Source organism: Salmo salar, chromosome ssa19, assembly GCF_905237065.1.
Source record: "Salmo salar chromosome ssa19, Ssal_v3.1, whole genome shotgun sequence".
In the NCBI taxonomy this organism is placed as follows: Eukaryota; Metazoa; Chordata; class Actinopteri; order Salmoniformes; family Salmonidae; genus Salmo; species Salmo salar.
This window is the reverse complement of record NC_059460.1, coordinates 61,073,640-61,100,233: the sequence shown is the minus strand read 5'-3', so window position 1 is coordinate 61,100,233 and position 26,594 is coordinate 61,073,640. Positions and strand designations below refer to the sequence as shown.

Here is a 26,594-nt window from a genome sequence, read left to right as displayed (position 1 = left end):
GTTCCCATTATAACGATGCATTGTCCTAACAGGTTGTTTGTTTCCACAGGCTTCTGAGGCCATATGGAAGGGGGGGATTGGGAAGTGAGTGGGATGGCTTGGCAGAGGAGCTCCCATTTTGTGTATTCAGGGCCATGTTGATGTTGTTCCTCTTGTTTCAAACAAAGGAGGCCTGTAAATCTCTGAGGGCTTTACCTTCATACATGGAAATCAATTACTGAAGTATTCAACAATGGACCAGGGAATCAAAAAACCAGGAACCCTAAGAAGTAAGTTCAGAAATCCAGGGATGATGATGGTGGATGGAAGTATGTGCTTGACCATGGGAATTTGAGGTATCGATTTTATTTATTTATTTTATTTTATTTCATCTTTATTTAACCAGGTAGGCAAGTTGAGAACAAGTTCTCATTTACAATTGCGACCTGGCCAAGATAAAGCAAAGCAGTTCGACAACATTCAAAAACACAGAGTTACACATGGAGTAAAACAACATACAATCAATGATGCAGTAGAAGAAAAAAAATAAGACTATATACAATGTGAGCAAATGATGTGAGATAAGGGAGGTAAAGGCAAAAAAATGCCATGGTGCCATATCGATGACTGATAAATGGATAGTTCACCCAAATGACACAATTACATATCGGTTTCCTTACCCTGTAAGCAGTCGGTGCTAAAAAGTTAGCAGTTGGAGACAGTAGACAGGTACACAAAACCAAACCATGAATTCCTGTCTTACCTTCCATAGACTGCTTACAGGGTAAGGAAACCAATATGTAATATTGGGATTTGTGTGAAGTATCCCTTTAAAGCTGATGGGTATACCTCTAAAAAAACGAAAGTTACTGTAAACAATGAATAGCAATCACAATATGAAAGTGAGGACACTAGGGCCAATCCCCAAACACTTTGTTTTAATAGTTAGCTTCACAAACACATCTGACTGCTATCACGTACAAACATCAACTGACAGACAACATGTTACACTGCAGAGTAAATTTGACCGTTAACAACAGGACTTTGTTTTAAATAGGCCAATCCTTCTGCAGGCATGCACACACGCACATGTACACACCTACAACGAACACAATAAAACAATTCAAATGACCACATTGACAACCAGTTAAAATATGTATTCACAGAACGAAAATAATACAAAATCAATATTTGTCGATGACTACAAACCATAGGATTGTACTAGAGAGGACTTAATGTGTGTATTTTGATAGATATGTTTCATTACTTGACAGCCCACATCACACGCAACCACCGATATGAACCAAAGAGAGTGTTGTTTTCATCACATGAGTTTGAAGGTAGAATAGGCTACAAATCTAGCATTTAAAATAATATATGTGTAAGTACTACAGTATCATAAACAACAATACAGAGTTTCCTCATACTGTAGCTGCGGGTTAGGGGCAAGTAAATTAGCACAGTACAGTAACCAATAGAAAGGCATTTTATGTTTGATTTAAATATTTCTCAACGGAGTGGGTTCAGAAAATACAGTAAAATCCAACTGCTCCTGAACATGTCCCCATAATCTCCCCATCTCAATTTGGTCATATCCTTAGCAGGAAGCATCTGTTAAGATTTCCTCTCGACACGGTCACGCTAATAGCTAGATCATGCTGCACAAAACAATATATACAGGGAGAGCCACAACACACAGGGGACATTCTCTTTGAATAGATATATCAGAACATTTTACACCAGTCACATTGAGGGAATGCCATAGGATGCCATAGGATGCCATAGGATGCCATAGAATAAAACTGACAGTGTTGCTACTTTGTCACCGACCCATCGTTTGTTCTCTTCACCACTTTCACAAAATTGTATGATGTAAGTACCAGCAGCGCTACGGGATAAACATCATTACATACACATGTTGTCAACAGCTGTCATTACATAGCCATGCGTTTTAGAATAAACACTCCATGACCATCTTTCATATGAATGAAGAGCAACTGATAAGGTCATGGGTGAAACGCGACACACACAATATGTAGCAACTTCTTATGGCATCACGGAAGGAAGGAGGGAGTTTCTTGAAAATGGAAAAACAACAACAACACTTCACAACATTGCGAGGCTGGAGTGGAGCAAAGAGGAGCATAGATACACAACTCACGAACCGACACGTCACAACATGGCTCCTAGAGGGGGTAAGAGAGCTGCAGTTTGGGGGTCCATGCAGAAACGTTTATAGAGGGAAAAGTCTGGGGGGGGGTGTTCGTCTGGGATTTGTCAGGGATGTGGCTGGTTTACTCGTCAAATCGCCCCTCCAGGATGCTCTCGAAGGAGAAGGGGACGAACTTGAAGCCCTGCCCCGTGTAGAACTTATTCTGGAACTCCACCCTAAAAAAAAGAGACAAAAAGGACCTCAAAAGATCAGTGGTTTATTGAACAGGTCAATGGAGTTTTGGGACGAGGCCTCGAGCCAGCCGCCACAACACAAAACAAAGAAATGATTACCTCTCGAATGTCAAGACCAATTACAAATTATCATAGTCAATTACGATACTTCGTCTAACATTTCCTGGACATGAGTCAAAAAATCCTCAAATAAACTTGGACGGTCTTTCATCGGCACCATTATACCACATTTCGGGCTTTAACAAGCAGTATGTTCCTTCCTCAGTTACGAGGCCAGATGCTTGGCAGTAACACCATCTCCTCTCTGAATAAGAACAAACCTTAAAGAAGAAACATTTTAAATCGTGGAACAACTGCAAAGAAAAATAAATGCTGTCACTACTTTGCTTTCAAGGTGGATTGTCCTACCGACAGTTGCTGAATATCTATTCAACTGGCTGAAAGCAACATACACAGCATCATCCACTTGCTGACAACTGGTGAGAAGCCAAGTGAAGTCAACTTCTTTTTTTGTGCTTACCCAACATTATTTACATTAAGAAAAGGATAAAATGGCTTTTTAAAAAGTGGAACCCTTCCATTTGCATTTGAGGGGGGGGCAGTATCTTGCCAGTGACTGAGGCTGCACTTCATTCCCTCTCTCCTCTGTCCTCATTCACTCCTCTGGCAGATCTGAGATACATGGATGGGTGGAAGGAAGCAATAGCAAGAGCTGTGTATGCGTCTCTGTGTGTGGAGGTAAGGTGGTGTAGAGTTTTTTTTCCTCTGGTTGCACATGTGACATGCTGGTAGTAGGTAGGTAAAACAGTTTTAAGTTTGCCTGCATTGAAGTACCCGGCCACTAGGACCGCCACTTCTGGGTGAGCATTTTCTTGTTTGCTTATGGCCTTATACAGCTTGTTGAATGCGGTCTTAGTGCCGGCATCGGTTTGTGGTGGTAAATAGACGGCTATGAATAATATAGATGAGAGATAGTGTGGTCTACAACTTATCATAAGGTACTCTACCTCAGGCGAGCAATACCTCTAGACTTCTTTAATATTAGACATCGCGCATCAGCTGTTATTGACAAATAGACACACACCCCTGCCCCTCGTCTTACCAGACGTATCGTCTCTGTATCTTCGCTGTAATCGCAGCCAAAGGTGCTTCAACAAAGTACTGAGTAAAGGGTCTGAATACTTATGTAAATGTGAAAAACGGTTATTGCTTTGTCATTGTGGGGTATTGTGTGTAGATTGATGAGAAAAAAAAAGCGATTTAATCAATTTGAGAATAAGCCGGTAAAGTAACAAAATGTGGAAAGGGTGAAGAGGTCTGAACACTTTTCGAATGCTCTGTACATACACATACTGTTCATACAGTGCCTTCAGAAAGTATTCATACCACTTGACTTTTTCCACATTTTGTTGTGTTACAGACTGAATTTAAAACGTATTAAATTGAGATTCTGTGTCACTTACACACAATACCTCATAATGTCAAAGTGGAATTATGTTTTTAGAAATGTTTACAAATTAAAAATGAAAAGCTGAAATGTATTGAGTCAATTCAATTATTTTGTTATGGCAAGCCTAAATAAGTTGAGGAGTAAAAATGTACTTAACAAGTCACATAATAAGTTGCATGGACTTAACTCTGTTTGCAATAATAGTGTTAACATGATTTTTAAATGACTACACCCCCTCTGTACCCCACACATCTGTAAGGTCCTTAAGTCGAGCAGTGAATTATAAGCACAGATACCACCACAAAGACCAGGGAGATTTTTCTACAAGAGCAGACATTGAATATCCCTAAAACTCAAGGCCAAATATACACTGGAGTTGCTTACCAAGACGACATTGAATGTTCCTGAGTGGCCTAGTTACAGTTTTGACTTAAATTGTCTTGAAAATCTCTGGCAAATGGCAATGATCAACAACCAACTTGACAGAGCTCGACAAATGTTTTAAAGAATAATGGGCAAATATTGCACAATCCAGGTGTGCAAAGCTCTTAGAGACTTACCCAGAAAGACTCACAGCTGTAATCTCTGCCAAAGGTAATTCTAACATGTTTTGACTCAGTGGGTTGAATACTTATCTTATCAAGATAATGTTTTATATTCCACGAATTAACAAAATTATAGAGAATTTTTCCTCCATTTTGACATTACAGAGTATTTTGTGGCGATCGTTGACAAAAATGTTACAATTAAATTCATTTTAATCCCACTTTGTAACACAACAAAATGTGGAAAAAGTCAAGGGGTGTGAATACTTTCCAAAAGCACTGTACATAGACAGGTTTTGGAGAGGTGCGGGGGGCTGACACACTGGGTGCCCAGGGAGCTGTTGTTGTGGGGAGTTAAGTGTTTTGCTCAAGGACAAGGCAATGGCATCTAGGATTTGATAACAGCAACCTTCCTGTTGCCAGCTCTCACCTTCCGGTTGCTGTCTCGCCTCTCGAACCGCTAGGTTACCTGCCGCCTAGGGGGCAACGTCCTGGAACGGAACGTTGTTTCAGAGCGGTGGGTGACCAAATATGGCCGAAATAAGCAGAGCATCCAGAGGCAGACGACCAGACGAGACCCTTCACGTCTTAACATTCCCGTCCTCATCTACACTGTAACTGTAACCAACCCAACCAGATATTCAAATGAAATTCATTATGAGAGATTATATTTATTCTCAAATAAGATCATCTTAGAGGTTTGTGGTATTTTTCATATGGCACCAGGACCAGAAACATCAATGGTGCATGCTTCGAATGATATAGGCTATGGACGTTATTGTCAGAATCATCGGTAAACCCAGACCAATGTGACGTACACTGACCACCTTTACATAATGACTCTTTTTATTTGATTTTTATTTCACCTTTATTTAACCACTCCGCTCCTCCTCTCCGGCCTCAGCTGACACCCATACGAGGGAAGCACGGGAAGTGCCAAGGAATGTCCCACCGCCACAGCAAATATTTAGCTGTCAGAGTTGAGAGGGCAGCATTTAAAGGCCCAATGCAGTCAATGACTTGATTTTCCTGTGTTTTATATACAGTATATTTCCACACTATGATGTTGGAATAATACTGTGAAATTGTGAAAATTATGATAATGACATTTTAGTGTAAGAGCTGTTTGAAAAGACCAACGGAAATTTCAACCTGTTTTGGTGGGATAGAGTTTTGGTCTGCCTGGTGACATCACCAGGTAAATTAGTTAATAGACCAATAAGAAAGAGTTCCAAACCTCTCTGCCAATAACAGATAGTTTTCAGTTTCATTTACAAAATACATATATATATAATTTTTTTCATCAGCTGTTGTACAATATGATAAAAAACACAGAAATATGAAACTTTTTCTACACTGGGCCTATATATATATATTTAGCTGGGCCCTGGTCAAAAGTAGTGCACTAGGAAATAGGTTGCCATTTTGAATGCACCCATTATTTATGTGAGGTGGTCTACATAGCATTTCCCTGGAGGCCATTTTGAGGAGCTGACAGACTGACTGATGTTTGGGAGAGAGAGCGGTACGGCACTGCACCATTCCAACACTGACAGACTACAGTACAAAGGCAGGCAAGCAGGCGTAAGGCATTAGGCTCATACTGGCATCTAACAAAAACACACTCTCCTATACCTCATTTCACAACCATGAGGTAAGATGGTCATTAGTGCTTAATAGCCAGTGCCAGACGAGGAAGGTTTTAAGAAAATAAACCCAACTCTGTACGTAACATGCCAAAAACCATTACCTAAGAAAGATAGACCACTAACAAAGTAAAAGAATGACAGTGAGTTTTTTGTTAATTTCGTTTTTCAATTCTTAAAAAGATAGCTTCTCGCCTGTCTGCCTACTGTATCTGTCTATTTGGTTACACTGCACAGAGCTATTTTTCCATATGACCTCTAGCACTGGAGAACTCAGGGGGAAAAGGACACTTCGGAGAAAGTGAAAAATGGAGTATCGCATGAAGACTGGACAGTTAGTGTGCATCCCAAATGGTACCCTATTCCCTACATATGGGCCTTGGTCACAAGTAGTGGATTATGTAGGGAATAGGGTGCCATTTGGGATGCAGCCAAGATAGACTGTGGGGGCTGTGAACTGGATAATCAGTCAGTGCCACACTCCCATCTGCTAAGGCACTGCATTCACTCCGTGAGTCTTTACCCATCGCATTCCACACTCCACTCCACCTCCCGACCATGTGTGCTCTCCTGTGAGTTTACACGAAAACAGATGAGCACATCCCAAGGGATTACAAGTGAGGAGGCAACACAAGTCACTACGTGAACGGAATCAATTTGGAGGTTCGCAGGGCCTTGGATACGGTATACAGAGTCTGTCATCGTGTGTGTGTGTGTGTGTGTGTGTGTGTGTGTGTGTGTGTGTGTGTGTGTGTGTGTGTGTGTGTGTGTGTGTGTGTGTGTGTGTGTGTGTGTGTGTGTGTGTGTGTGTGGACGTGTGTGTGTGTAATGTGTGTGAGTGTGGGTGTCTGTGTGCGTGTGTATACTGTATGTGTGTGTGTGTATACACGTGTTTGTGTGTGTGGGTGTCTGTGTGCGTGTGCGTGTGTATACTGTACGTGTGTGTGTACGTGTGTGTGTGTGATGTGTGTGTGTGTGGGTGTGCGTGTGCGTGTGTATACTGTACGTGTGTGTGTACGTCTGTGTGTGTGATGTGTGTGTGTGGGTGTCTGTGTGCGTGTGTATACTGTACGTGTGTGTGTGTGTGTGTGTACACGTGTGTGTGAGTGATGTGTGTGTGTGTGTGTGGGTGTCTGTGTGCGTGTGTATACTGTACGTGTGTGTGCAGACGTAGAGTCTCTTCAGAAAGTATTAACACATTTACTTAACACGTCACATAATAAATTGCATAGATTCACTCTGTGTGCAATAATAGTGTTTAACATGATTTTTGAATGACTACCTCATCTCTGTACACCACACATACAAGTATCTGTAAAGTCCCTCAGTCGAGCAGTGAATTTCAAACACAGATTCGACCACAAAGACCAGGGAGGTTTTCGCAAAAGAAGGGCACCTATTAGTAGGTGGGTAAAAAAAAGACAGTCATTGAATATCCCTTTGAGCATGGTGAAGTTATTAATTACACTTTGGATGGTGTATCAGTGCACCTAGTCACTACAAAGATACAGGCGTCCTTCCTAACTCAGTTGCCGGAGAGGAAGGAAACCGTTCAGGGATTTCACCATGAGGCCAATGGTGACTTTAAAACAGTTAAGAGTTTAATGGCTGTGATAGGAGAAAACTGAGGATGGATCAACAACATTGTAGTTACTCCACAATACTAACCTAAATGACAGAGTGAAAAGAAGGAAGCTTTTACAGAATAAAATATTCCTAAATATGCATTCTGTTTGCAACAACGCACTAAAGTAATACTGCAAAAAATGTGGCAAAGCAATTAAGTTTTTGTCCTGAATACAAAGTGTTATGTTTGGGGAAAATCCAATAGGATACATTACTGAGTACCAATCTCCATATTTTGAAGCATAGTGGTGGCTGCATCATGTTATCGGTATGCTTGTAATCGTTTAGGACTGGTGAGTGTTTCAGTATAAAAAAATAAATGGAATGGAGTGAAGTGAAGCACAGGCAAAATCCTAGAGGAAAACTTGGTTCAGTCTGCTTTCCACCAGACACTGGGAAATGAATTAACCTTTCAGAAGAACAATAACCTAAAACACAAGGCCAAATCTACACTGGATGTTCCTGAGTGGCTGAGTTACAGTTTTGATTTAAATCTACTTGAAAATCTGTGTCAAAACCTGAAAAATTGTTGTCTAACAATGATCAACAACCAATATGACAGAGCTTGAAAAATTATGAAAAGAATAACGGGCACGTGTGGAAAGTTCTTAGAGACGTACCCAGAAAGACACTACAAAGTATTGCTTCTGCAAAGTATTGACTCAGGGGTGTAAATACTTCTCTATTTCATTTTCAATCAATTTGCTAAAATTTCTAAAAACAAGTTTTCACTTTGTCATTATGGGGTATTGTGTGTAGATGGGTGAGAGAGAAAAAAAAACGATTTAATCCATTTTGAATTCAGGCTGTAACACAATCAAAATGTGGAATAAGTGAAAGGGTAAGAATACTTTCTGAAGGCGCTGTGTGTGTAGTGTGTACGTGTGTGTTTGAGACTCACCAGTGCAGACGGAGCGCGTGCAGGAAGGCAGACAGGCCTTCCATGATGAGAAGGATGCACACGGTGAGCATGGCGAAGGCCGCGAAGATGATTGACAGGCCGAAGAAGCCGCCCCCGCTCCTGGAGGATAGGCCCAGGTGCATCACCATGGTCCAAAGCACCTCCGACAGCTCTGTGGACAGAGAGAGAGAGAAAGAAGGAAAGAAAAAAGAAAGATAGAAAGAGGAAAGAGAGGTAGAAAGAGACAGACGGGAGATAGGGAGGTGAGAAGTGAGAGATGTAAGGCGTTCATTCTACCAGTAGGTCGTTATCCACCAATTAGTGTCAACCCTCTTGCCATGTAGTATGTGCATGATTGAGTAATTGAGAGATAGAAAATAACATTTTTGCATGTGCACTATGCTTGTGTTATGAGTGCGTGTCTATTCTAGGTACACAGAGTACGTAGTTACATGCACGTGCACAGTATATTCACCTGTGTGTAGTGTGTGTGTGCAGTGTGTGGGTAACACTCACGTGCATGGGCCAGACTGAGGGCCCAGAGTCGCAGGTAGGAGGCAGTGTTGGAGATGCAGCCCAGGCAGTATTCTATGGTGTGGATGGCCTGGTGGACTGCCACGTCTCCAAAGTCAAACTGCAGAGAGAGGAGGTGCGCATCAGGGATGTATTCTAAGATCAATGCTCTTTCCATTGGAACAACATGTACACTAAGACCTACTGCCATTCCGCTGGAAATGAGATGTCTACTATTAACAATGGTCATTCCACTGGAAGCTACAAAGACCTAGGTTATGGTCATGGTCAGTAGGAACAAAACAGAAAAAAACGCTTTGAAAGAGAGTAAAAAGGAAAGAAACAGGGAGCTTGTCTAATAAAAACACAGATTTTTGTTTTCCATTGCAAAAAGGTTTTGTTACAGTGTGCCCTACTGAACATGACTCTGGCTGGTGCTGTTCAAATTCACTTTACAGTTGACTGTAAGTATGCTGTAATTCCATACTGAGTGAATTGTACCTCAAGAGGTTGCTTTATCTAATCTATCCACAACTACCGGTAATGTGGCTTTCTTCCCTTGCGTATGAGATGTGAAAAACATGAGAATCAAAATCATTCAGTTTAGCTTGGCAAGGGCAAGGCTTCCTTTTTCCATCCCTCTCTTTTGTCCTTCGATCCGCTCACAGTTCACGGAAAAGCCAGCGCTGGCTCTCATTGTTCTACCTCAAAAGGGCTTCCAACGTGATTCGCTAAGAAAAACAACACATGTTGCAATGGCAAATGTAAGAAGCTGAATAGCTCGGATAATGGTTTTCATCCAACATCCAGATATCAATAGCAAAACATTACAGCAACAACAAAATCATGCCTTTTTGATATCTCAATGCACATTGGTGGGGAAGGATCGACTCGAGGATCGGTGAGAAAGGAGATGCAGAGAAAAATAAAAAGTAAGCAATCAGATGGTATGGCTAAATGTCAGTTAATGAAAGGGAATCCAATCAAAACTGTTTTTTGATAGACTTGCCTTGCTGCACAAACACACACACACACACACACACACACACACACACACACACACACACACACACACACACACACACACACACACACAGACATGCGGTCCCACCACCCACCACCCCCTCTTTACGCTACTGCTACTCTCTGTTCATCATATATGCATAGTCACTTTAACCATATCTACATGTACATACTACCTCAATCAGCCTGACTAATCGGTGTCTGTATGTAGCCTCGCTACTTTTATAGCCTCACTGCTGTATATAGCCTGTCTTTTTACTGTTGTTTTTATTTCTTTACCTACCTATTGTTCACCTAATACCTTTTTTTCACTATTGGTTAGAGCCTGTAAGTAAGCATTTCACTGTAAGGTCTACACCTGTTGTATTCAGCGCACGTGACAAATAAACTTTGATTTGATGCACACACACGTCATTCTTGGGCGGTTGACAGAGAGTGGGTAGGTAGGCAGGTTGGGTAAACAGACAGGCCGCAGAATACTGTCATTGGGGACAGGCAGACGCACAGCATGCCGGGATGCACGGCCTGGCTCTTACCGGTTCCTCCTCTGCATGCTTGAAAGTAAGCAGAGGTCAAAGGTTAGTGGCAGGGTTCAGGAAGCAATTTGTTATATGACTACCATGATGTCAAAAATGATCACAAAAAAAATGAATAGCATGCATTACATAACATTCTATGGCTCTGCGCCAACATAATAACACTTTTAGTTAATTCAGCATTTTTGCTAAATGTTTAAACTTTCGGAAGAGGTGCCAGAGAATGTCTGGTTGGACTTCCAGTGAATCATTATTTAAAAAGATGCTCCCAACACCCACAATGAAATGATATCATCTTGGACACAGTACACAATCACATTTCATAGTAGTCGTAGTTGATATTACAAAACAAGCCAGCAATCTTTTTGTAAACATACAAACCTTTTCATAAGAAATCATCAAAGTATACTCTTATAGGACTATCAAGTACACTTTCTCTGTAAAAACAAACCTCTTTCCAGGATATAACATTAGGCCTACATGAAAAACCCCAGAACCTCTGACTCAGAAACAATATTTTCCAAATTCCATTCCCTAATGCAATGACTCACTGAGGCTGGTTCTCATGCAAAATCACCTCACTGTTTACTTTTCTGAACCCACTGTGAAACAGAAAATCCATTTCTTATCTCTTCCATTCCATCCCCCCTGCCCTCACTTGTACCCACATCCCCCCTTCACTCAATAACACACAGAAAGAAGCGCTGCTATTTGAAACACACGTCTAAGAGGAAGATGATTTAATGAAGCTACGTAGTGAGGGTAAATTCATGGCTTTTATGTAGCTGTGACAGGTTATAGCAAGTCATTGCTGCTGCATAAGGAATAGAGTGAGGCAGTATGTGCTGTAGTCTACAAAGATATCACAAATTCCTGAAAATGGTCCACAGACTCATTCCTTTAAAGGGTTTGAAATGGTTTGAGAGAAAGATCCAGAGGAAGATCTATACTGTAGCTATGAACGAGAGGTCTTAAACGGTGTGATAAAGAACGGGATGATTTCAAATGAGAGAGGGACTGAAGTGCTTTCTAATGAGAAAGAGATACAACGTTTGAAAAGGAGAAAGGTAATAATACATGTTTTAGAATGGCAGAAGGAAGAAAGGTCCGAAATGGGAAGAGATTAGATTCTATTCTAAGCTGAGAGAAAACCAGATGATAGATATCCAGCTCAGAAAAAAATGGATTATCTTTCAGTCTGAAATGATGGTACTTCCGAGCCAGAATGTCAGAAAGGTACGTAGTCAGTTAAACCCTTGGCTCACCTCGTCTCCGTCCTCAGAGTGCTGTGAGAGCGCGTCGTGGTCCATGATACCAGCTTCGTCCTCCGTGGGCCCGTTGCCCACCCGCACCCCTCCGAATTTCTGTGTGCCCTGTTGGGTGAGTCCGGTTGATGAGGACACGCCTGTTTGCTCTAAAGATTGCTCTAGATTCTCTGCAGGGCATTCTTCCCTCTTCTGTGACTAGATACAAAAGCCACAAGATCTGTGTCTGGCTTAAAGCACGCCTTTGGGTGTTATGTTTGCGTTTGGCACTTAGGGGGGCACCCAACAAGTGGATCGATATACAAAAATATGTAAAATATATGTAAAATACATGTAAAAATGTTAATCATGTATGCAAAATACATGTCAAATACATGGAAAAAAAGACATGGAAAATATATGTCAAATATTTAAAATTATGGGGAATATTGTACAAATTGGAGACTTGTTAGGTGCCACTAATATGCCAAACAAGCAAAGCTAGCCCTGTGTTAATCAAATAACAAAATAAATATTTTTTACATGCAGCTAAATTATTTCTAATCTCTGTAATCTTTTATCAAAATATAGCAAAGTAAATATACTTGTTTTACTTCCCAGATTTTCCAAGGCATGCTTTAAGCATCATTGTATGGCAAAACACAACCAAGCACGACATTACAGAAATACAACATACAGTCCATAGAAATGAAAGGCCACGAAAAAAGCGAAAGAAAACAACAACAGGTTCTCAAAAACAGGTAATCAACGAGAGTCGTAAAGGTTAAAGGTTAGATCTGATGAACATACCAGGTGCTTTTTCCACAGGTGCTGGCGCCGAAGCACCATAGTTTTCACTATCAGCATACAGGGAACACATGCAAGGGCAATCAGCACCAAAACAATCTGGATCCCCATCTATAGATCCAAAACAGAGAGAACGTTAACAGACAACATATTGGGGACATGGAGCCTTATCAGCGACATATGCTAACTCGCTCTCCGGGACCCTGGCTGCGCCCCAATAGCCGAAAATAGTGACCTCCTTTCCCGTTCCTTTGATTGCACTGGTCTGAGCGAGAGAGAGATAGAGAGAGGGGGAGGGGGGTAAAAGAGTTGAAAAGCTGAAAGGGTCGTAACACGCACTCCTCAAGGGTCTATCTTCTCATCTGTTAAGTTCTTTCTGATGGGAGCAGACAAAGGAAAGAAGACAAGGAAATGAAGTCACTTTTTGAGTCACTATTGAGATGCAGCCCCATATGCCACTGGGCAGCAAAGGGACCAGAGTAGCAAGGAGAGACCGAGGGATGGAGGGAGGGAAGGGTCCCCCGGTCACACCTGTCCCCGGTAGAGAGGCTTATTGGTGACATCGCCGTAGTTGAAGAGACACATGTTGATGAAGGCAATGAGAAGGCTGGGCGCGTCCTTGGAGGTGAAAGCGTCGTAGGCCGTCCACTTGTAGAAGACCAGGATGATGAGGTAGCCGAACAGGCTGGCCATGAAGACAATCTCAGGGATGAAGCCCAGGAAGATGTTCAGGGGCTTCTTGAAGTACCTGGCCCACAGTAAGAGAACAGAAGATATGAGAAGAGGAGAAGAGAATAACATTATTGACCATTACGTTTTCATGAATGGACCTTTGTCTTTGGCGCTCTGGTTTGCAGGTCAAAGGTCAAAACGGACATACAGACACACACAGCATTAAACACAGAGGGGTACGTACAGGTGGTTGAACAGGCTGAGAGAGACGCCAAACATCATGTGGATCACTCCCAGGATCACAGACATCTTCATCTTGAAGGAGTTGAGGAAGGTCAACTTGTTGGTGGCGATGTTCCAGATCTGAAGATCACAAAGAAGAGGCGAAGATAAAGAGCTCTCATTGTAGAGATGACTCCCGGTAAGTGCAGATAGACAGAAAGACAGACACAGAGAAACAGAGGGACGGACAATATAACAGTCAGACAGACAAACAGACTGGACAGACAGACTTACCGGGTCTATACCCAGTGGATAGGGACCATTGAAGACACCTGGCACGGCTGGGTCCAGCTGCAGCACCTTATTTTCATTGAGAGTTTCAAACCTAGATATATTATAGACAATTGAAGTGAACAATTTGCAGAGCGTTGCTATCATTGACATACAGTATACATAAAGGGTTTCTAGTATGCATTGCTGGAAAGTGCACCAATATTAGATTTGAAAAGCCTGGTATAATAAATGAAGTGCCCTGTAATATACCCCAGATGGAACATTCAATAAATCAGATTTTGTATATATATAAATAAAGACTTGCTAAACTGCAAAAATTCAGCATTTTGACATGTCCCTCTGTACACTCGCTGTGACTCCTCTGAAGAGTTTTAACTCTAAAAGTCTAAGCCGTTGGGGGTACTAAGCTAACATATGGAATTATTTTAAGATGGTCATACTATGGATCATTTAGCAATTTGATTTGGAATTTTAAGACCCCTTTAGGTATTAAAAACATATATTAAAACATTATTTGATGGTCTTCCAAGTGGCGTAGCGGTCTAAAGCACTGCTTCGCAGTGCTAGAGGCGTCACTACAGACCTGGGTTTGATCCCAAGACGTATCACAACCGGTTGTGATCGGGAGTCCCACAGGGCGGAGCACAATTGGCCCAGCGTCGTCCAAGTTAGGGGAGGGTTTGGCCGGGAGGGCTTTTCTTGGCTCATCGTGCTCTAGCGACTCCTTGTGGCGGGCCGGGCCCCTGCAGTCTGACGGGCCCCTGCAGTCGTAGTCAGTTGAACAGTGTTTCCTCCAACACATTGGTGCGGCTGGCTTCCGGATTAAGGTGGGTGGGTGTAAAGAAGCGCGGTTTGGCGGGTCATGTTTCGGAGGACACATGACTTAACCTTCGCCTCCTGAGCCCGTTGAGGAGTTGCAGCAATGAGACAAGATCGAAATCGGGGAGATAATTGTGGTAAAATACAACAACAACAACAAAAATATATGATACAATTTTGAACTTGGCCTTTAATACTACAGCGCCTAGAAATGCATTGAATTACACATTCATAAATGGCAAAAAAGACAGTTAAAAAATAAATCATAAGGAATAAGGTTTTGAAGTGTCTATACTATATCTAGGCGATATAAGAAAGCTCAGGGAATATTTCAGTTTTTTTGGACACATATTTAACCCCTTATTTTTGTTGCCACAAAACCACCTCCATACTTCCATTTGTTTGTATGGGTTACCTTCAGACAAGTCCCATGACACTTGTGGGGGTCATAGAGCAAAACGGAGCACTGTCTCCCCTTTCCATAGTGGGGTCATATTAGTTTGTATCTCAAACGGTTCCGACGCTACAGACAGAAGTTGGCACATCAGTGTTACCGACTTCAGACAAGTTTAAAATCCGCTTGTCATGACAGAATGTTAAAATTAATGTGAATTCAAATGTTTTCACCAAGTTATACTACACAAAAAGGACTCTTTTCGTGGAACAACCCTGCTACTACATTAACCGGTATGAAAGTTTGAGTATTGTTTTTGAACAATATGTTAAACAGCAATGAAGCTGTTGAAATCTCCCGTGGTGGGTGTATCCTTTTCTTGTTAGCTAATGTCAAAGCTTGTTACCAAGAACTGCCTTCTCCCAATTGGCTGTTGCGCAGTCGCGTGAGTGATTGGTTGGTTATTGGTGGATTTATAGGTTGGACAGTTAACTGACGGATAACTTACGTCCAGTTGGCTCCCTTGGGGCTGAACATGGGCCGGACACTCCAACCGGAGCCAAACATGTTGAGGGATTTGGAAAAGCAATCGTTGTAGATGACACCGGTGTAGACAGAGAAGATTCCCATCAGCAGGATGATGTAGCGTCCAGCGAATACCATGTTGAACATCTGCCAGGGCAGGGAGAGTACGAACACACATTGGAGCACTGGCCTGGGTCATGTTCATTGGCACAGAAAGGAAAAAAACTGACTGAAACAGAGAGGGACCACGTAGACCAGTCCAATAAGAAACACTCATTTTTGTTTCCCTTCGCAAAACGTTGGGAAATGTTTCCCGTTGCGTACCCTAATGAACACGACCCAGGCCTCACCGGGTAAAGAATGTCTGCATCCGTCATTGCCTGTACCAGCCATCATTCAACACTCAACTACATCAAACACTAAAACATTACTTAAATTGCCCCAAGTTATGTAGCTTACTGTACAAGAGAGGCTAGTTTGCCAAATTAAATCTACAATACATTGGCCTAATTATCTCCTTCCTCCCAAAGTGTGCACTTGCTCACATCCCTTCACTGACTTTAAAGGAACTAAGTGGTATAAGAAACATGGTGGAAACTCCTCCTAGCCCATTCCTCCCCCAATCCAATACTTTTAGGTTTGTGAGAAGTAGTGAACGAGTGCACACTTCAGGAGAAAGGAGATATTAATCGGAAGCAAACGTCATTGGCACTCATGGTAGACGGTACCTCGTTGTCAGTCTTCTGGGAGAGGATGCGGCTCTCTCGGATGACCAGGTAGAGGGCGGCGCAGGTCATCAGCACACCGTGACCCATGTCCCCGAACATGACCGCAAACAGGAAAGGGAAAGTGATGATGGTGTACGGTGCTGTAGGAAAGAGCACACAGTAAGACACATCGCAGTGGACATTACAACACAATGGCATGGGGGAAATAAACAACAAGATACAGAGAAAGACACAACAACACAAGAGACGAAACAAGACAAGAGACAAAGCAATACAAGACACAAAACACACAGAGACATAACAGTTATGTAGACACAACAAAACAGACAGACAAAACAACAACAACAACGACACAGAGGCACACAGTGTAGACTTGTACGTCACCTGGGTTGATCTCCCGGTAATTTCCGATCCCGTAGGCGTCCACGATGTTCTGGAATCCAGAGGTGAACTTATTGGTCTTGTTGAAGGTGGGCGGAGTCTGCTTGGTGGTCATCCTATTGAGAATGGAGGGCACTGTGGAGCCACTCCTCTCCTGTAAAACACACCAAGCCAATGAGTCACCGCTACGGGGTAAAGTTTGCCCTAGGTGCAACTCTAGGATCAGCTTCCCCTCCCCCAATCCTAACCTTAATCATTAGTGAGGAAAATGCAAATCTGACCCAAGATCAGCATCTAGGGGAAACTTCACCCTATACCAGAATTACCTGACAAATGCCAATTCACCTTTGCAAGCCCATTACAAACCTGATACAGCCAATACACAAACACCATTTTCATATTTTCAGATGACTCAGTGAGGAGGTTGCCACATCACTTAGACCAATGAGTAATGGGAGAAGGAACAGACACCAGGTCAGTTCTGCAGACCAAAGACTGGGCAGAATCATTGTTGTATTTGACTACATGATAACATTACATCAACGTTTGCCTATTCCTGTAATTTCATTTCGCTTTAGATAAGAACAGTGCACAGAAAGAGTATGTTCCATAGACCTCTGGGTGAACGGGTGAAAATTGTGTGTGCAGTTAGTTTAGTTTGCCTGGCAAAACAGATTGCATAATTATATTCTGTATGTATTTGATATCTAGCAATATAATTTCTCCCTTAATTATGATTTCTGTCCAATTCCAAGTATTTCTATTCGACTCAAATTCAATGGTTATTATAAAGAATGCAAAGTACTTCATACTATATCGTCATCTTGTATTAATTTTCAGCATCAAAACAACAACAGGAAGTGAGGTAATGAACTAAAGGGAGATTCCTGCCTTGGAGCTCTAATCCCTCTGATTTGCAGACCCAACTCACCGTTCCTCGGCGCAGGGCGAACTGGATGGAGTCCAGGTCGGATACAGGGCACCACACCTCGGCGATCAGGCACTTCTGGGTGACGTCGATGTTGCACAGGTTCAGCGTGTGGTAAATGGCCTTCATCTTCCTCACCTTGATGAACCACACCCTCATGGTCTTGGCTGCAGCCTGGAGCACCCTCTGTCTGTGGTCCTCTGTCTGGTTCAGCACCTGCACGGGAGAAAAGAGGGTTTTGTTAGCCCTCTGAGCTAAAGCATAGGTATTATTTCGGGGGAGCTAACGCAAGTCTTCAGGTCGTTGGTGCAGACGAATGATTAAATTATGAAAAATGTCCATCTGGTTTTGGACCTGCACAGACAACAAGATGGCGTTAGCTAAGCCTAGGTAGTAGGTATTATCTCAGGGGAGCTAACGCAAGTCTTCAGGCCTCAGTTGATTCAGACATAATCCGTGTCCAAATACCCATATTTGCGTTCTGAATAGTAGCCATTTTAGGTATGTGAAAAATATTACGTTTTATATTATATGACATTTCCAAAATCGAGTATGCTTTAAATGCCAGGATGTTATACTCAATTCGGCTTTTCATCTAGTAGAATTCGCTGCACACTTTTGAGGAATAGAATCATCTTTCCAGGCACATTTTTGACAACAGCTGATAGTCAGCTGATAATGAGATAAGCGGACATGCTGTAACCAAGTGAACAAATAGTGGGTATCAATGCAATTGCGCGTTAGACGACGCATTCTGAGGAAGGGTGAGTCTAGTATGTTGATATTTGTTGCTTACTGTATTAATTTTGACTAAACAGTATGTCGTTTTAGTAAGTTGTAGGAAAAACTGATTTCGAACACGGCCACTATGATTTAATTTATTTTAAAAAGCGCACGGTGACTCCACTGGAGGGCAGGGTTAGAGGAGGACAGAGGGAGTATTCCCTTTCAAGCAGAACCACATTCTTTTTTTAGAGGATAGAGGATAGAAGGATAGAGTTCAACACAATTATAGTTATACGAGGCGAAAGACCTCTACCGACTAGTACTGAGATACTGCACATGTGCGCATCCCCACATCGAGAACATTGTGTGACTTAAACCAACAGTATCAAGGGACTGTGTAACACAAGCACACACATCCTGTCATGCTTTCTGGGACAATTTATGATTGCCATTGCATATTTGGTTGATTAGCTTGCAACACTGTCACATAACAAACACAAAAGCCCTGTGTAACAAGAATGATGCATTGGCAAATGCAAGCCTGAGACCAGAACAAGGGGTAACTGGGTAACTTCCTCACTGGCAACAGTGAAGGGTGGCGTTCCTACCTGAAAGACGTTGCATCGCATCAACCAATGGTTATTCGCCACACCATCGACTGCATAGTCGGGCATCATATTGCTATATCATATGATGTGGTTATTTGATATGCAGGCGTCTGCAACGTAGTCAGGCAGGAACAAACCATTTGGGACACAGCCATTGTATGGTTAGCTGTTAATGGGCCCTGATTGCAGGGCCCACAATCATACAGTGCCTTCAGAAAGTATTCACACATTGACTTATTCCACATTTTGTTGTGTACATCCGGAATTCAAAATGGATTAAATAGATTATTTTTCTCACCCATCTAGACACAATACCCCATAACGACAAAGTGAAAACATGTTTTTAGAAATGTTAGCAAATTTTCTGCACATTATACTTTTAAAATTCTTCAAGCGCTGTCAACTTGTTTGTTGATTGTTGCTAGATAGCCATTTTCCAGTCTTGCCATAGATTTTCACGGAGATTTAAGTCAGAACTAACTAGGCCACTCAGAAACATTCAATGTTGTCCTGGTAAGCAACTCCAGTGTATATTTGGCCTTGTGTTTTAGGTTATTGTCCTGCTGAAAGGTCTATGTTGGAAAGCAGACTGAACCAGGTTTTCCTCTACTACACTATCTACCAAGTGAGTTTTCATCTATATTGTTCTTGCTGTCAATTTACCACCACAAACCGATGCTGGCAATAAGACTGCACTCAACGAGCTGTATAAGGCCATAAGCAAACAAGAAAATGCTCATGCAGAAGCGGCACTCCTAGTGGCCGGGGACTTTAATGCAGGCAAACTTAAATCCGTTTTACCTCATTTCTATCAGCATGTCAAATCTACAACCAGAGGGAAAAAAAACTCTAGGCCACCTTTACTCCACACAGAGACGCATACAAAGCTCTCCCTCGCCCTCCATTTGACAAATCTGACCATAATTCTATCCTCCTGATCCCTGCTTACAAGCAAAAACTAAAGCAGGAAGTACCAGTGACTCGCTCAATACGAAAGTGGTCAGATGACATGGATGCTACGCTACAGGACTGTTTTGCTAGCACTGACTGGAATATGTTCCGGGATTCATCCAATGGCATTGAGAAGTATACCACCTCAGTCACCAGCTTCATCAATAAGAGCATCGACGACGTTGTCCCCAGAGTGACCGTGCGTACTTATCCCAACTGGAAGCAATGGATTACAGGCAACATCCGCACCGAGCTAAAGGCTAGAGCTGCCGCTTTCAAGGAGCGGGACACTAATCTGGACGCTTATAAGAAATCCCACTATGCCCTCAGACGAACCATCAAATAGGCAAAGCGTCAATACAGGACAAAGATTGAATCTTACTACACCGGCTCTAACGCTCAGGGCTTGCAAACTATTACTGACTACAAATGAAAACCCAGCCGTGAGCTGTCCAGTGATGCGAGCCTACGAGACGAGCTAAATGCCTTTTATGCTCACTTCGAGGCAAGCAACACTGAAGCATGCATGGACTGCCCAGACGAATTACCAGGACATGTACTCAGAGCATGCAGTGTGGTGCCAGGACAACAACCTCTCATTCAATGTGAGTAAGACAAAGGAGCTGATCATAGACTACAGGAAAAGGTGGGCCGAACAGGCCCCCATTAACATCGACAGGGCTGTAGTTGAGCAGGTCGAGAGTTTCAAGTTCCTTGGTGTCCACATCACCAACAAACTATCATGGTCCAAACACAGCAAGACAGTCGTGAAGAGGGCACGACAACACCTTTTCCCCCTCAGGAGACAGAAAAGATTTGGTATGGGTCCCCAGAACCTCAAAAAGTTATACAGCTGCACCATCGAGAGCATCCTGACCAGTTGCATCACCGCCTGGTATGGCAACTGCTCGGCATTCGACCGTAAGGCGCTACAGAGGGTAGTGCGTACGGCCGGTACATCACTGGGGCCAAGCTTCCTGCCATCCAGGACCTATACACCAGGCAGTGTCAGAGAAAGGCCCCAAAAATTGTCAAAGACTCCAGTCACCCAAGTCGTAGACTGTTCTCTCTGCTACCGCACGGCAAGTGGTACCGGAGCGCCAAGTCTAGGTCCAAAAGGCTCCTTAACAGCTTCTACCCTCAAGCCATAAGACTGCTGAATAATGAATCAAATGGCCACCTGGACTATCTACATTGCCCCCCCCTCCCCACAAACAGCAGGGTTTCAACATTTAGAACCGTGTTCCTACATTTGAATATGATTTTATCAAACAAAACTATGCTACATTTTATCTCTGGGACCCTCAGGATGACAAATCAGAGCAATATTACTGAATGTAAGTACATTATTTACCTTCAGAGGTGAATGTATCAAACCAGTTGCTGTGATAAAAGTTTTTTGTTGTTGTACACTCTCCTCAAACAATAGCATGGCATTTTTTCCCTGTAATACCTACTGTAAATTGGACAGTGCAGTTAGATTAACAATACTTTAAGCTTTCTGCCCATATAAGACATGTCTACGTGCTGGGAAATGTTCTTCTTACTTACAACGTCATGCTAATCACATTAGCGCACGTTACCTCAACCGTCCCGGTGGAGGGACACCAATCACATAGAGGTAAAAAAAAAACCGTCTCGCGGGTAAATTTTTTTATTTTTATTTTAGTTTTGGGTCAAAGAAAATGGTAAAATCACCAGCTAAAAATGAGTTGAATTTAGGAAATCTGTTCCCAAATAATCCCACAAATAAAATAATAGATATATAATCATGTCTCAATGTAATTAAGGTATGAAATGATTGTTATGTTGCGGCCCTCAACCATCAGCTCAGCCAAAAATCGTCCCCCTGCTGAATCTAGTTGCCTACCACTGGGTACGGTGTCCATATTAGGATACATGTAGCATCAAATGACCAAATCTCCCTCTAGTGTCCTCATGGGTGGAACGTTATTAATATGCCTCATCATTGCTTCTATGTCAAAAATTTTGTTATATTTCAGTCTTCTGTGATGTACATAAAGTGTAATATTGGGATGCAAACCCAAAATGTAATACATTTTCAACTCTATATCTGACATGATACAGGTGTCTTTGTTTTTTTAAGCCCATAACCATGTGTGTGAGGTGTACACCTTTGTTTCAAAGTAGATTTGTTTGACAACCAAAAAACACTGTGTCCCTGATTTTTCCCACTGCAGTAAATGGTTAAGTGACACTATTTTACTGTGTTCATTGTCTTGCATACCATCTGGAGGTCGTCAATACGGGTGTTGACCCCCGCAGCCATCTCCTTCCTTTCCTGGGGAGTCTCGGGGCAGGGGTAGAGGGAGGCCCGGAACCTGGAACACACAACCAACAGATCGCATACTGACTTACAATTATACTGTAGAATTAGAATGACTAGAAAACAGACATTTCCATTTAAATCAATGTTACGTGATCAGATATGAAACATCACAACTGATAAACATCATTCTGGTCCAAATTTCCCGACTTTAAGGTGTCTTTCTAGTGTTTTTTTCCGTCTCGGGAACTCATATATTTACATTTCTGACAGCACTCAAATGCTAAATTAATGGACGAACTGGGTACTGACTAGTGGTAGTAACGTACCCCTCACATATCTTCTTGACTCTGTTCTTCAGCTGATCGCCTTGGAAGAAGATGATGAAGACTGACTTGTGCACTTGGTCTCCCTGTAAGAGAAAAAGAGTCAATCATCTCACCAATCAAGCAGTGACTGTCGTTGGAACAAATTGTTGAACAACGCAGATTTCCATTTTTTTTTTGCCCTGGCTCATTGGGTGTTAGGTTGCACAAAGTTGGGTGTGTATACGTTTCTGTATTTTTCATCTTTATTGGTGTGTCAAAGACAACATTTTTTGACCAACTTTTTATACTTAATAATATTTTTCCTGTTAGGAGCTCAGATCACAGACAGGTGTGTATACATAATAACATAAAAAAATACATACACAAATAATCGAAAGACAGTAGAGAATAAGAACAAACATACAAGACAAAACACACACACACACATTTTTTGAAATATGAAGTAAGATATAGAAAACGTTTTTGACAGACCGTGGCGGGGTCCTCCAGGGGGTCCTCGATTTCTGCCTGACGTAAAAAGACATTGCCGCGGCACACTCTCCACAGCATCCTCTCAAAGGTAGGGATCCTCTCCCGGCTGATCACCCCAGCAACAAACCTGCTCGGGCCAGATTAAAATATTTCAGGGTCTGGCCAATCAAATGCACTGTACACGATCCCTCTGGGTTGTTGTGACATTTTTCCTGACATAGGTGCCTGGTCCCAGATCTGTTTGCCCTTTTGGCATAACGACAACCATATGAGTTGTTACAGAACAAACTGATCTGGGACCAGCCTAATAGCATTCAACCCCATTAACCCCAATACGTCAATGGCTAATAGACGCAATAGACGCTAATGGGAACAGTGCAAAACAAATGTGTTGACGGATGGATGAGCCCAAGTTGTTTGCTGTTCTGTCACTGTGACTATAGGTCATAATGAGTGTCAATTTCCCTGCTTTGTTGGTGTGGCAGCTTCATATGCTGCCATTGACCTACTGACATGCACGCACACTTACTTGCTTATGGTAGTCCATCGTATCCGATGATGACTTCCACTTCTGAGTTAACAATGAATTCTTTGGTGACAGTAGAGTCCAATCTGAGATCCACAAACTTTATTGCAGGTGGGGCATATGCAGTCTGTGTTGGTGGGGGCAGGCATGGTTGTATGTCTCCTGAGCTGTTTTTGCTGTCTCTTTGTGCTCCTCTCCTCCCACCTCTGTACACCGCTCTGGCAGAGCTGCCGCCAGGTGGAACGGTCGGCAGCAGCATCCTCTAGGTGTGTGGGTTTGATGTTGCACTTCTTCAGCAACGTTTTTAGCTGGTCCTTGTAGCGCTTCTTCTGCCCTCCTATAGACCGCAGGCCAAGATGTAGCTGGCCATACTGGATCTTCCACGGCAAGCGCTCCTGAGACATTCTAATGACAAGCCAGCGCAGTTGGTGTTGGGTGACCATGGCCTCCATACTCTTGCAGTTGGTCTTAGCAAGTATTTCTGTATGGGGCACACGGTTACACCAGGTGATTCCCAGGATGCGCGGCAGGTATGTTATGCGGAATTGCTCGAGCTGCTTGTTGTGGTGATTAAGTGACCCAGGCTTCACAGCTGTAAAGAAGTGTGGTGATGCAGACGGCTTGATAAACTGCGTCTTTGGTGAGGAGGTGGAGATCCCTGTTTCGGAAGACCCTGCGTATGAGTTTTCCGAAGGCAGCTGATGTTTGCTTGATCCTAATTTTAATTTTGAGGTCGTTGCTGCAGTCCTCAGAGAGGATACTGCCCAGGTATTTGAAGGACGGGACTATTGCCAGAGATTTGTGTTCAATGGTGAAGACAGGCGTGGAGGGTGGAGGGCTGGGTTTCTATTGGCAGACCACCTCTGTCTTGGTGGTGTTGATAGACAGTGCCATCCTGCTATAGACCCTCACAGCCGCTACGAGGACGGACTGAAGGTCTTCCAGAGTGTGGGCCACAAGAGCACAGTCATCGGCATACTGCAGCTCAAGAACCTGCTCCGTCAAAACTTTGGTGGTTGCTTGGAGCCTCCTGATGTTGAATAGGTTTCCATCCAGCCTGAAGTCCACCAAAACTCTGCTGCTGTCCTCAAGCGCCTTGTGGAGAAGCTGTGTGACACATAGGAGGAAGATGTTAAAGAGTATTGGTGCCAGCACACACCCCTGCCTCACACCGATGCTTACTCCAAAGGGCACTGACTCCTGCCCTCCTATGGCCACCCGAGCCATCATCCCATCAAGGAACTGGCAAAGGATGTTGACAAATTTGTCTGGACAGACACATTTGAGTAGAATGCTCCTTAGTAGTTCCATGCCCACAATGTTGAACGCCTTAGAGAGGTCGACAAAGAACATGAAAAGGTTCTGATGTTGTTCACGTCACTTCTCCTGGAGTTGCCGTACCGTGAATATCATGTCAACCGTAGTCCTGTTCTTTCTAAAGTCGCATTGTGACTCTGGCATCAGTTCCTCTGTGATGTTGTTCACCAGCCTGTGTAACGTCACCTTTGCCAGGACCTTGACGGCAACAGCCAGAAGGGATATCGCCCGGCTGTTGCCGCAAATGGACTTGTCACCCTTGTTCTTATAGATGGTGACAATGTTTGCATCCTGCTGCTGTTGGCGGACGATCTCCCGGTCCCAAACCTCACTGATGTACTGGTGGAGCGGTCAGAATTCTCATCGAACCAGTCCTGATGTTTCCTACCTTTGTAGCCAATGGAGTGGGCTGCTGCCTGACAGAACACTGAGCTAATAGATGCCCACTTCTGGTCCATGGGGTCCTCTGCGTTCAGAAGAGGCTCAGTCTCCCTCAGCCTTTCAGCGAAAGAGCGGCGGAACTCGACCCTTACTGCTGCTTTCTCAAGCCGGATATAGTGCAGACGCCTCTTACTGGACTTCTGCAGGCGTTGGGGGGGGGAAGCATTCTCACCTGGAGTTTAGCCAGTATCATACGGTGATCTGTCCAGCATTCTGCACCCCTCATGGCACGTGTCAGCAGGACGTTATTTGTGTCACAACGTCTCACTATGACGTAGTCGACCAGGTGCCAGTGTATGGAACGTGGGTGCATCCATGATGTTTTATATTTGTTCTTCTGCTGGAACAAGGTGTTAGTGACAATGAGATCGTGCTCGGCACATAGAGTTAGCAGTATCGTGCCGTTCTCATTGACCTGGCCAACACAATGCCTACCCAGCACTCCGCTCCATATCCTGTTTTTCTGTCCCACCCTGGCATTGAAGTCACCCAGCAAAAACATCTTGTCATTCCTGGACAAGCGGTGAAGGGCCTTATCTAGTGACTGGTAGAAGCAGTCCTTTGCCTCATTTTCAGACGGTAACGTTGGTACGTATGCACTGAGAAGAGTAGCATAACGCATCTTGGCTAAGGGGATATGGAGAGACATGAGTATTTCACTTATGCCGACAGGCTGTTCTTAATTGCCAGTCCCACACCGTGCTGATGTTGTCCATCCGGAGGGTAACCTTTCCAGAAGAAGGTGTAACCTTCTCCCTCTTTCAGGCAACCTTCATCCAGGAACCTGGTCTCATTCAGGGCAGCAATGTCAATGTTATAGCGCCTTAGTTCTGCAGCAATCAAAGCTGTTCTCCGATGGGGTCTATTGCTATTATCGTCAGTGTCCAAAAGTCTTCTGATGTTCCCATGTCACCAGTTTCAGGGGAGTTATTTTCTTTAGCATTTTTCGACCGCTGAGTGGAACTCCCGATAGGTGTGGTATCCTATCCACACACACACACACACACACACACACACACACACACACACACACACACACACACACACACACACACACACACACACACACACACACACACACACACACACACACACACACACACACACACACACACACACACACACACACACACAGCCCTGACATTATCAAGCATGGATCAATGCCTGGCTCAAAGTTAATTGAAATCAGTCCCTATTAAGAGGCCAGTAGTTTTTTTTATACACCATCCACTATCATCTTTCATTTAAATTGCCTGTATATGCCTATAGGCCAAAAAGAGGTGACTTGATCCCCACGAC

General features: G+C 43.2%; 1 protein-coding gene across 4 annotated transcripts in view; it reads right to left on the bottom strand.

The window, feature by feature from the left end:
- Nucleotides 1-900: 900 nt before the first annotated feature.
- The window catches only part of LOC106579135 (V-type proton ATPase 116 kDa subunit a1), a 33,017-nt gene continuing 7,323 nt past the window's right edge, over nucleotides 901-26,594 (bottom strand). For 2 of the 4 annotated variants that reach the window (XM_014158724.2, XM_014158726.2), the window contains exons 7-22: nucleotides 23,012-23,138; nucleotides 22,541-22,623; nucleotides 22,173-22,266; nucleotides 17,643-17,855; nucleotides 16,715-16,865; nucleotides 16,331-16,470; nucleotides 15,586-15,749; nucleotides 13,865-13,955; nucleotides 13,593-13,711; nucleotides 13,208-13,424; nucleotides 12,680-12,787; nucleotides 11,891-12,088; nucleotides 10,626-10,643; nucleotides 9,070-9,187; nucleotides 8,554-8,725; nucleotides 901-2,367 (exon numbers count right to left, since the gene is read on the bottom strand). In XM_014158724.2, the coding sequence (XP_014014199.1) occupies nucleotides 2,274-2,367; nucleotides 8,554-8,725; nucleotides 9,070-9,187; nucleotides 10,626-10,643; nucleotides 11,891-12,088; nucleotides 12,680-12,787; nucleotides 13,208-13,424; nucleotides 13,593-13,711; nucleotides 13,865-13,955; nucleotides 15,586-15,749; nucleotides 16,331-16,470; nucleotides 16,715-16,865; nucleotides 17,643-17,855; nucleotides 22,173-22,266; nucleotides 22,541-22,623; nucleotides 23,012-23,138 (2,107 nt within the window). In that variant the 3' untranslated portion in view covers nucleotides 901-2,273. Of the gene's footprint in view, nucleotides 2,368-8,553; nucleotides 8,726-9,069; nucleotides 9,188-10,497; nucleotides 10,644-11,890; nucleotides 12,089-12,679; nucleotides 12,788-13,207; nucleotides 13,425-13,592; nucleotides 13,712-13,864; nucleotides 13,956-15,585; nucleotides 15,750-16,330; nucleotides 16,471-16,714; nucleotides 16,866-17,642; nucleotides 17,856-22,172; nucleotides 22,267-22,540; nucleotides 22,624-23,011; nucleotides 23,139-26,594 lie in introns of those variants that run through there. The other 2 variants (XM_014158727.2, XR_006760754.1) reach the window with 2 other exon arrangements.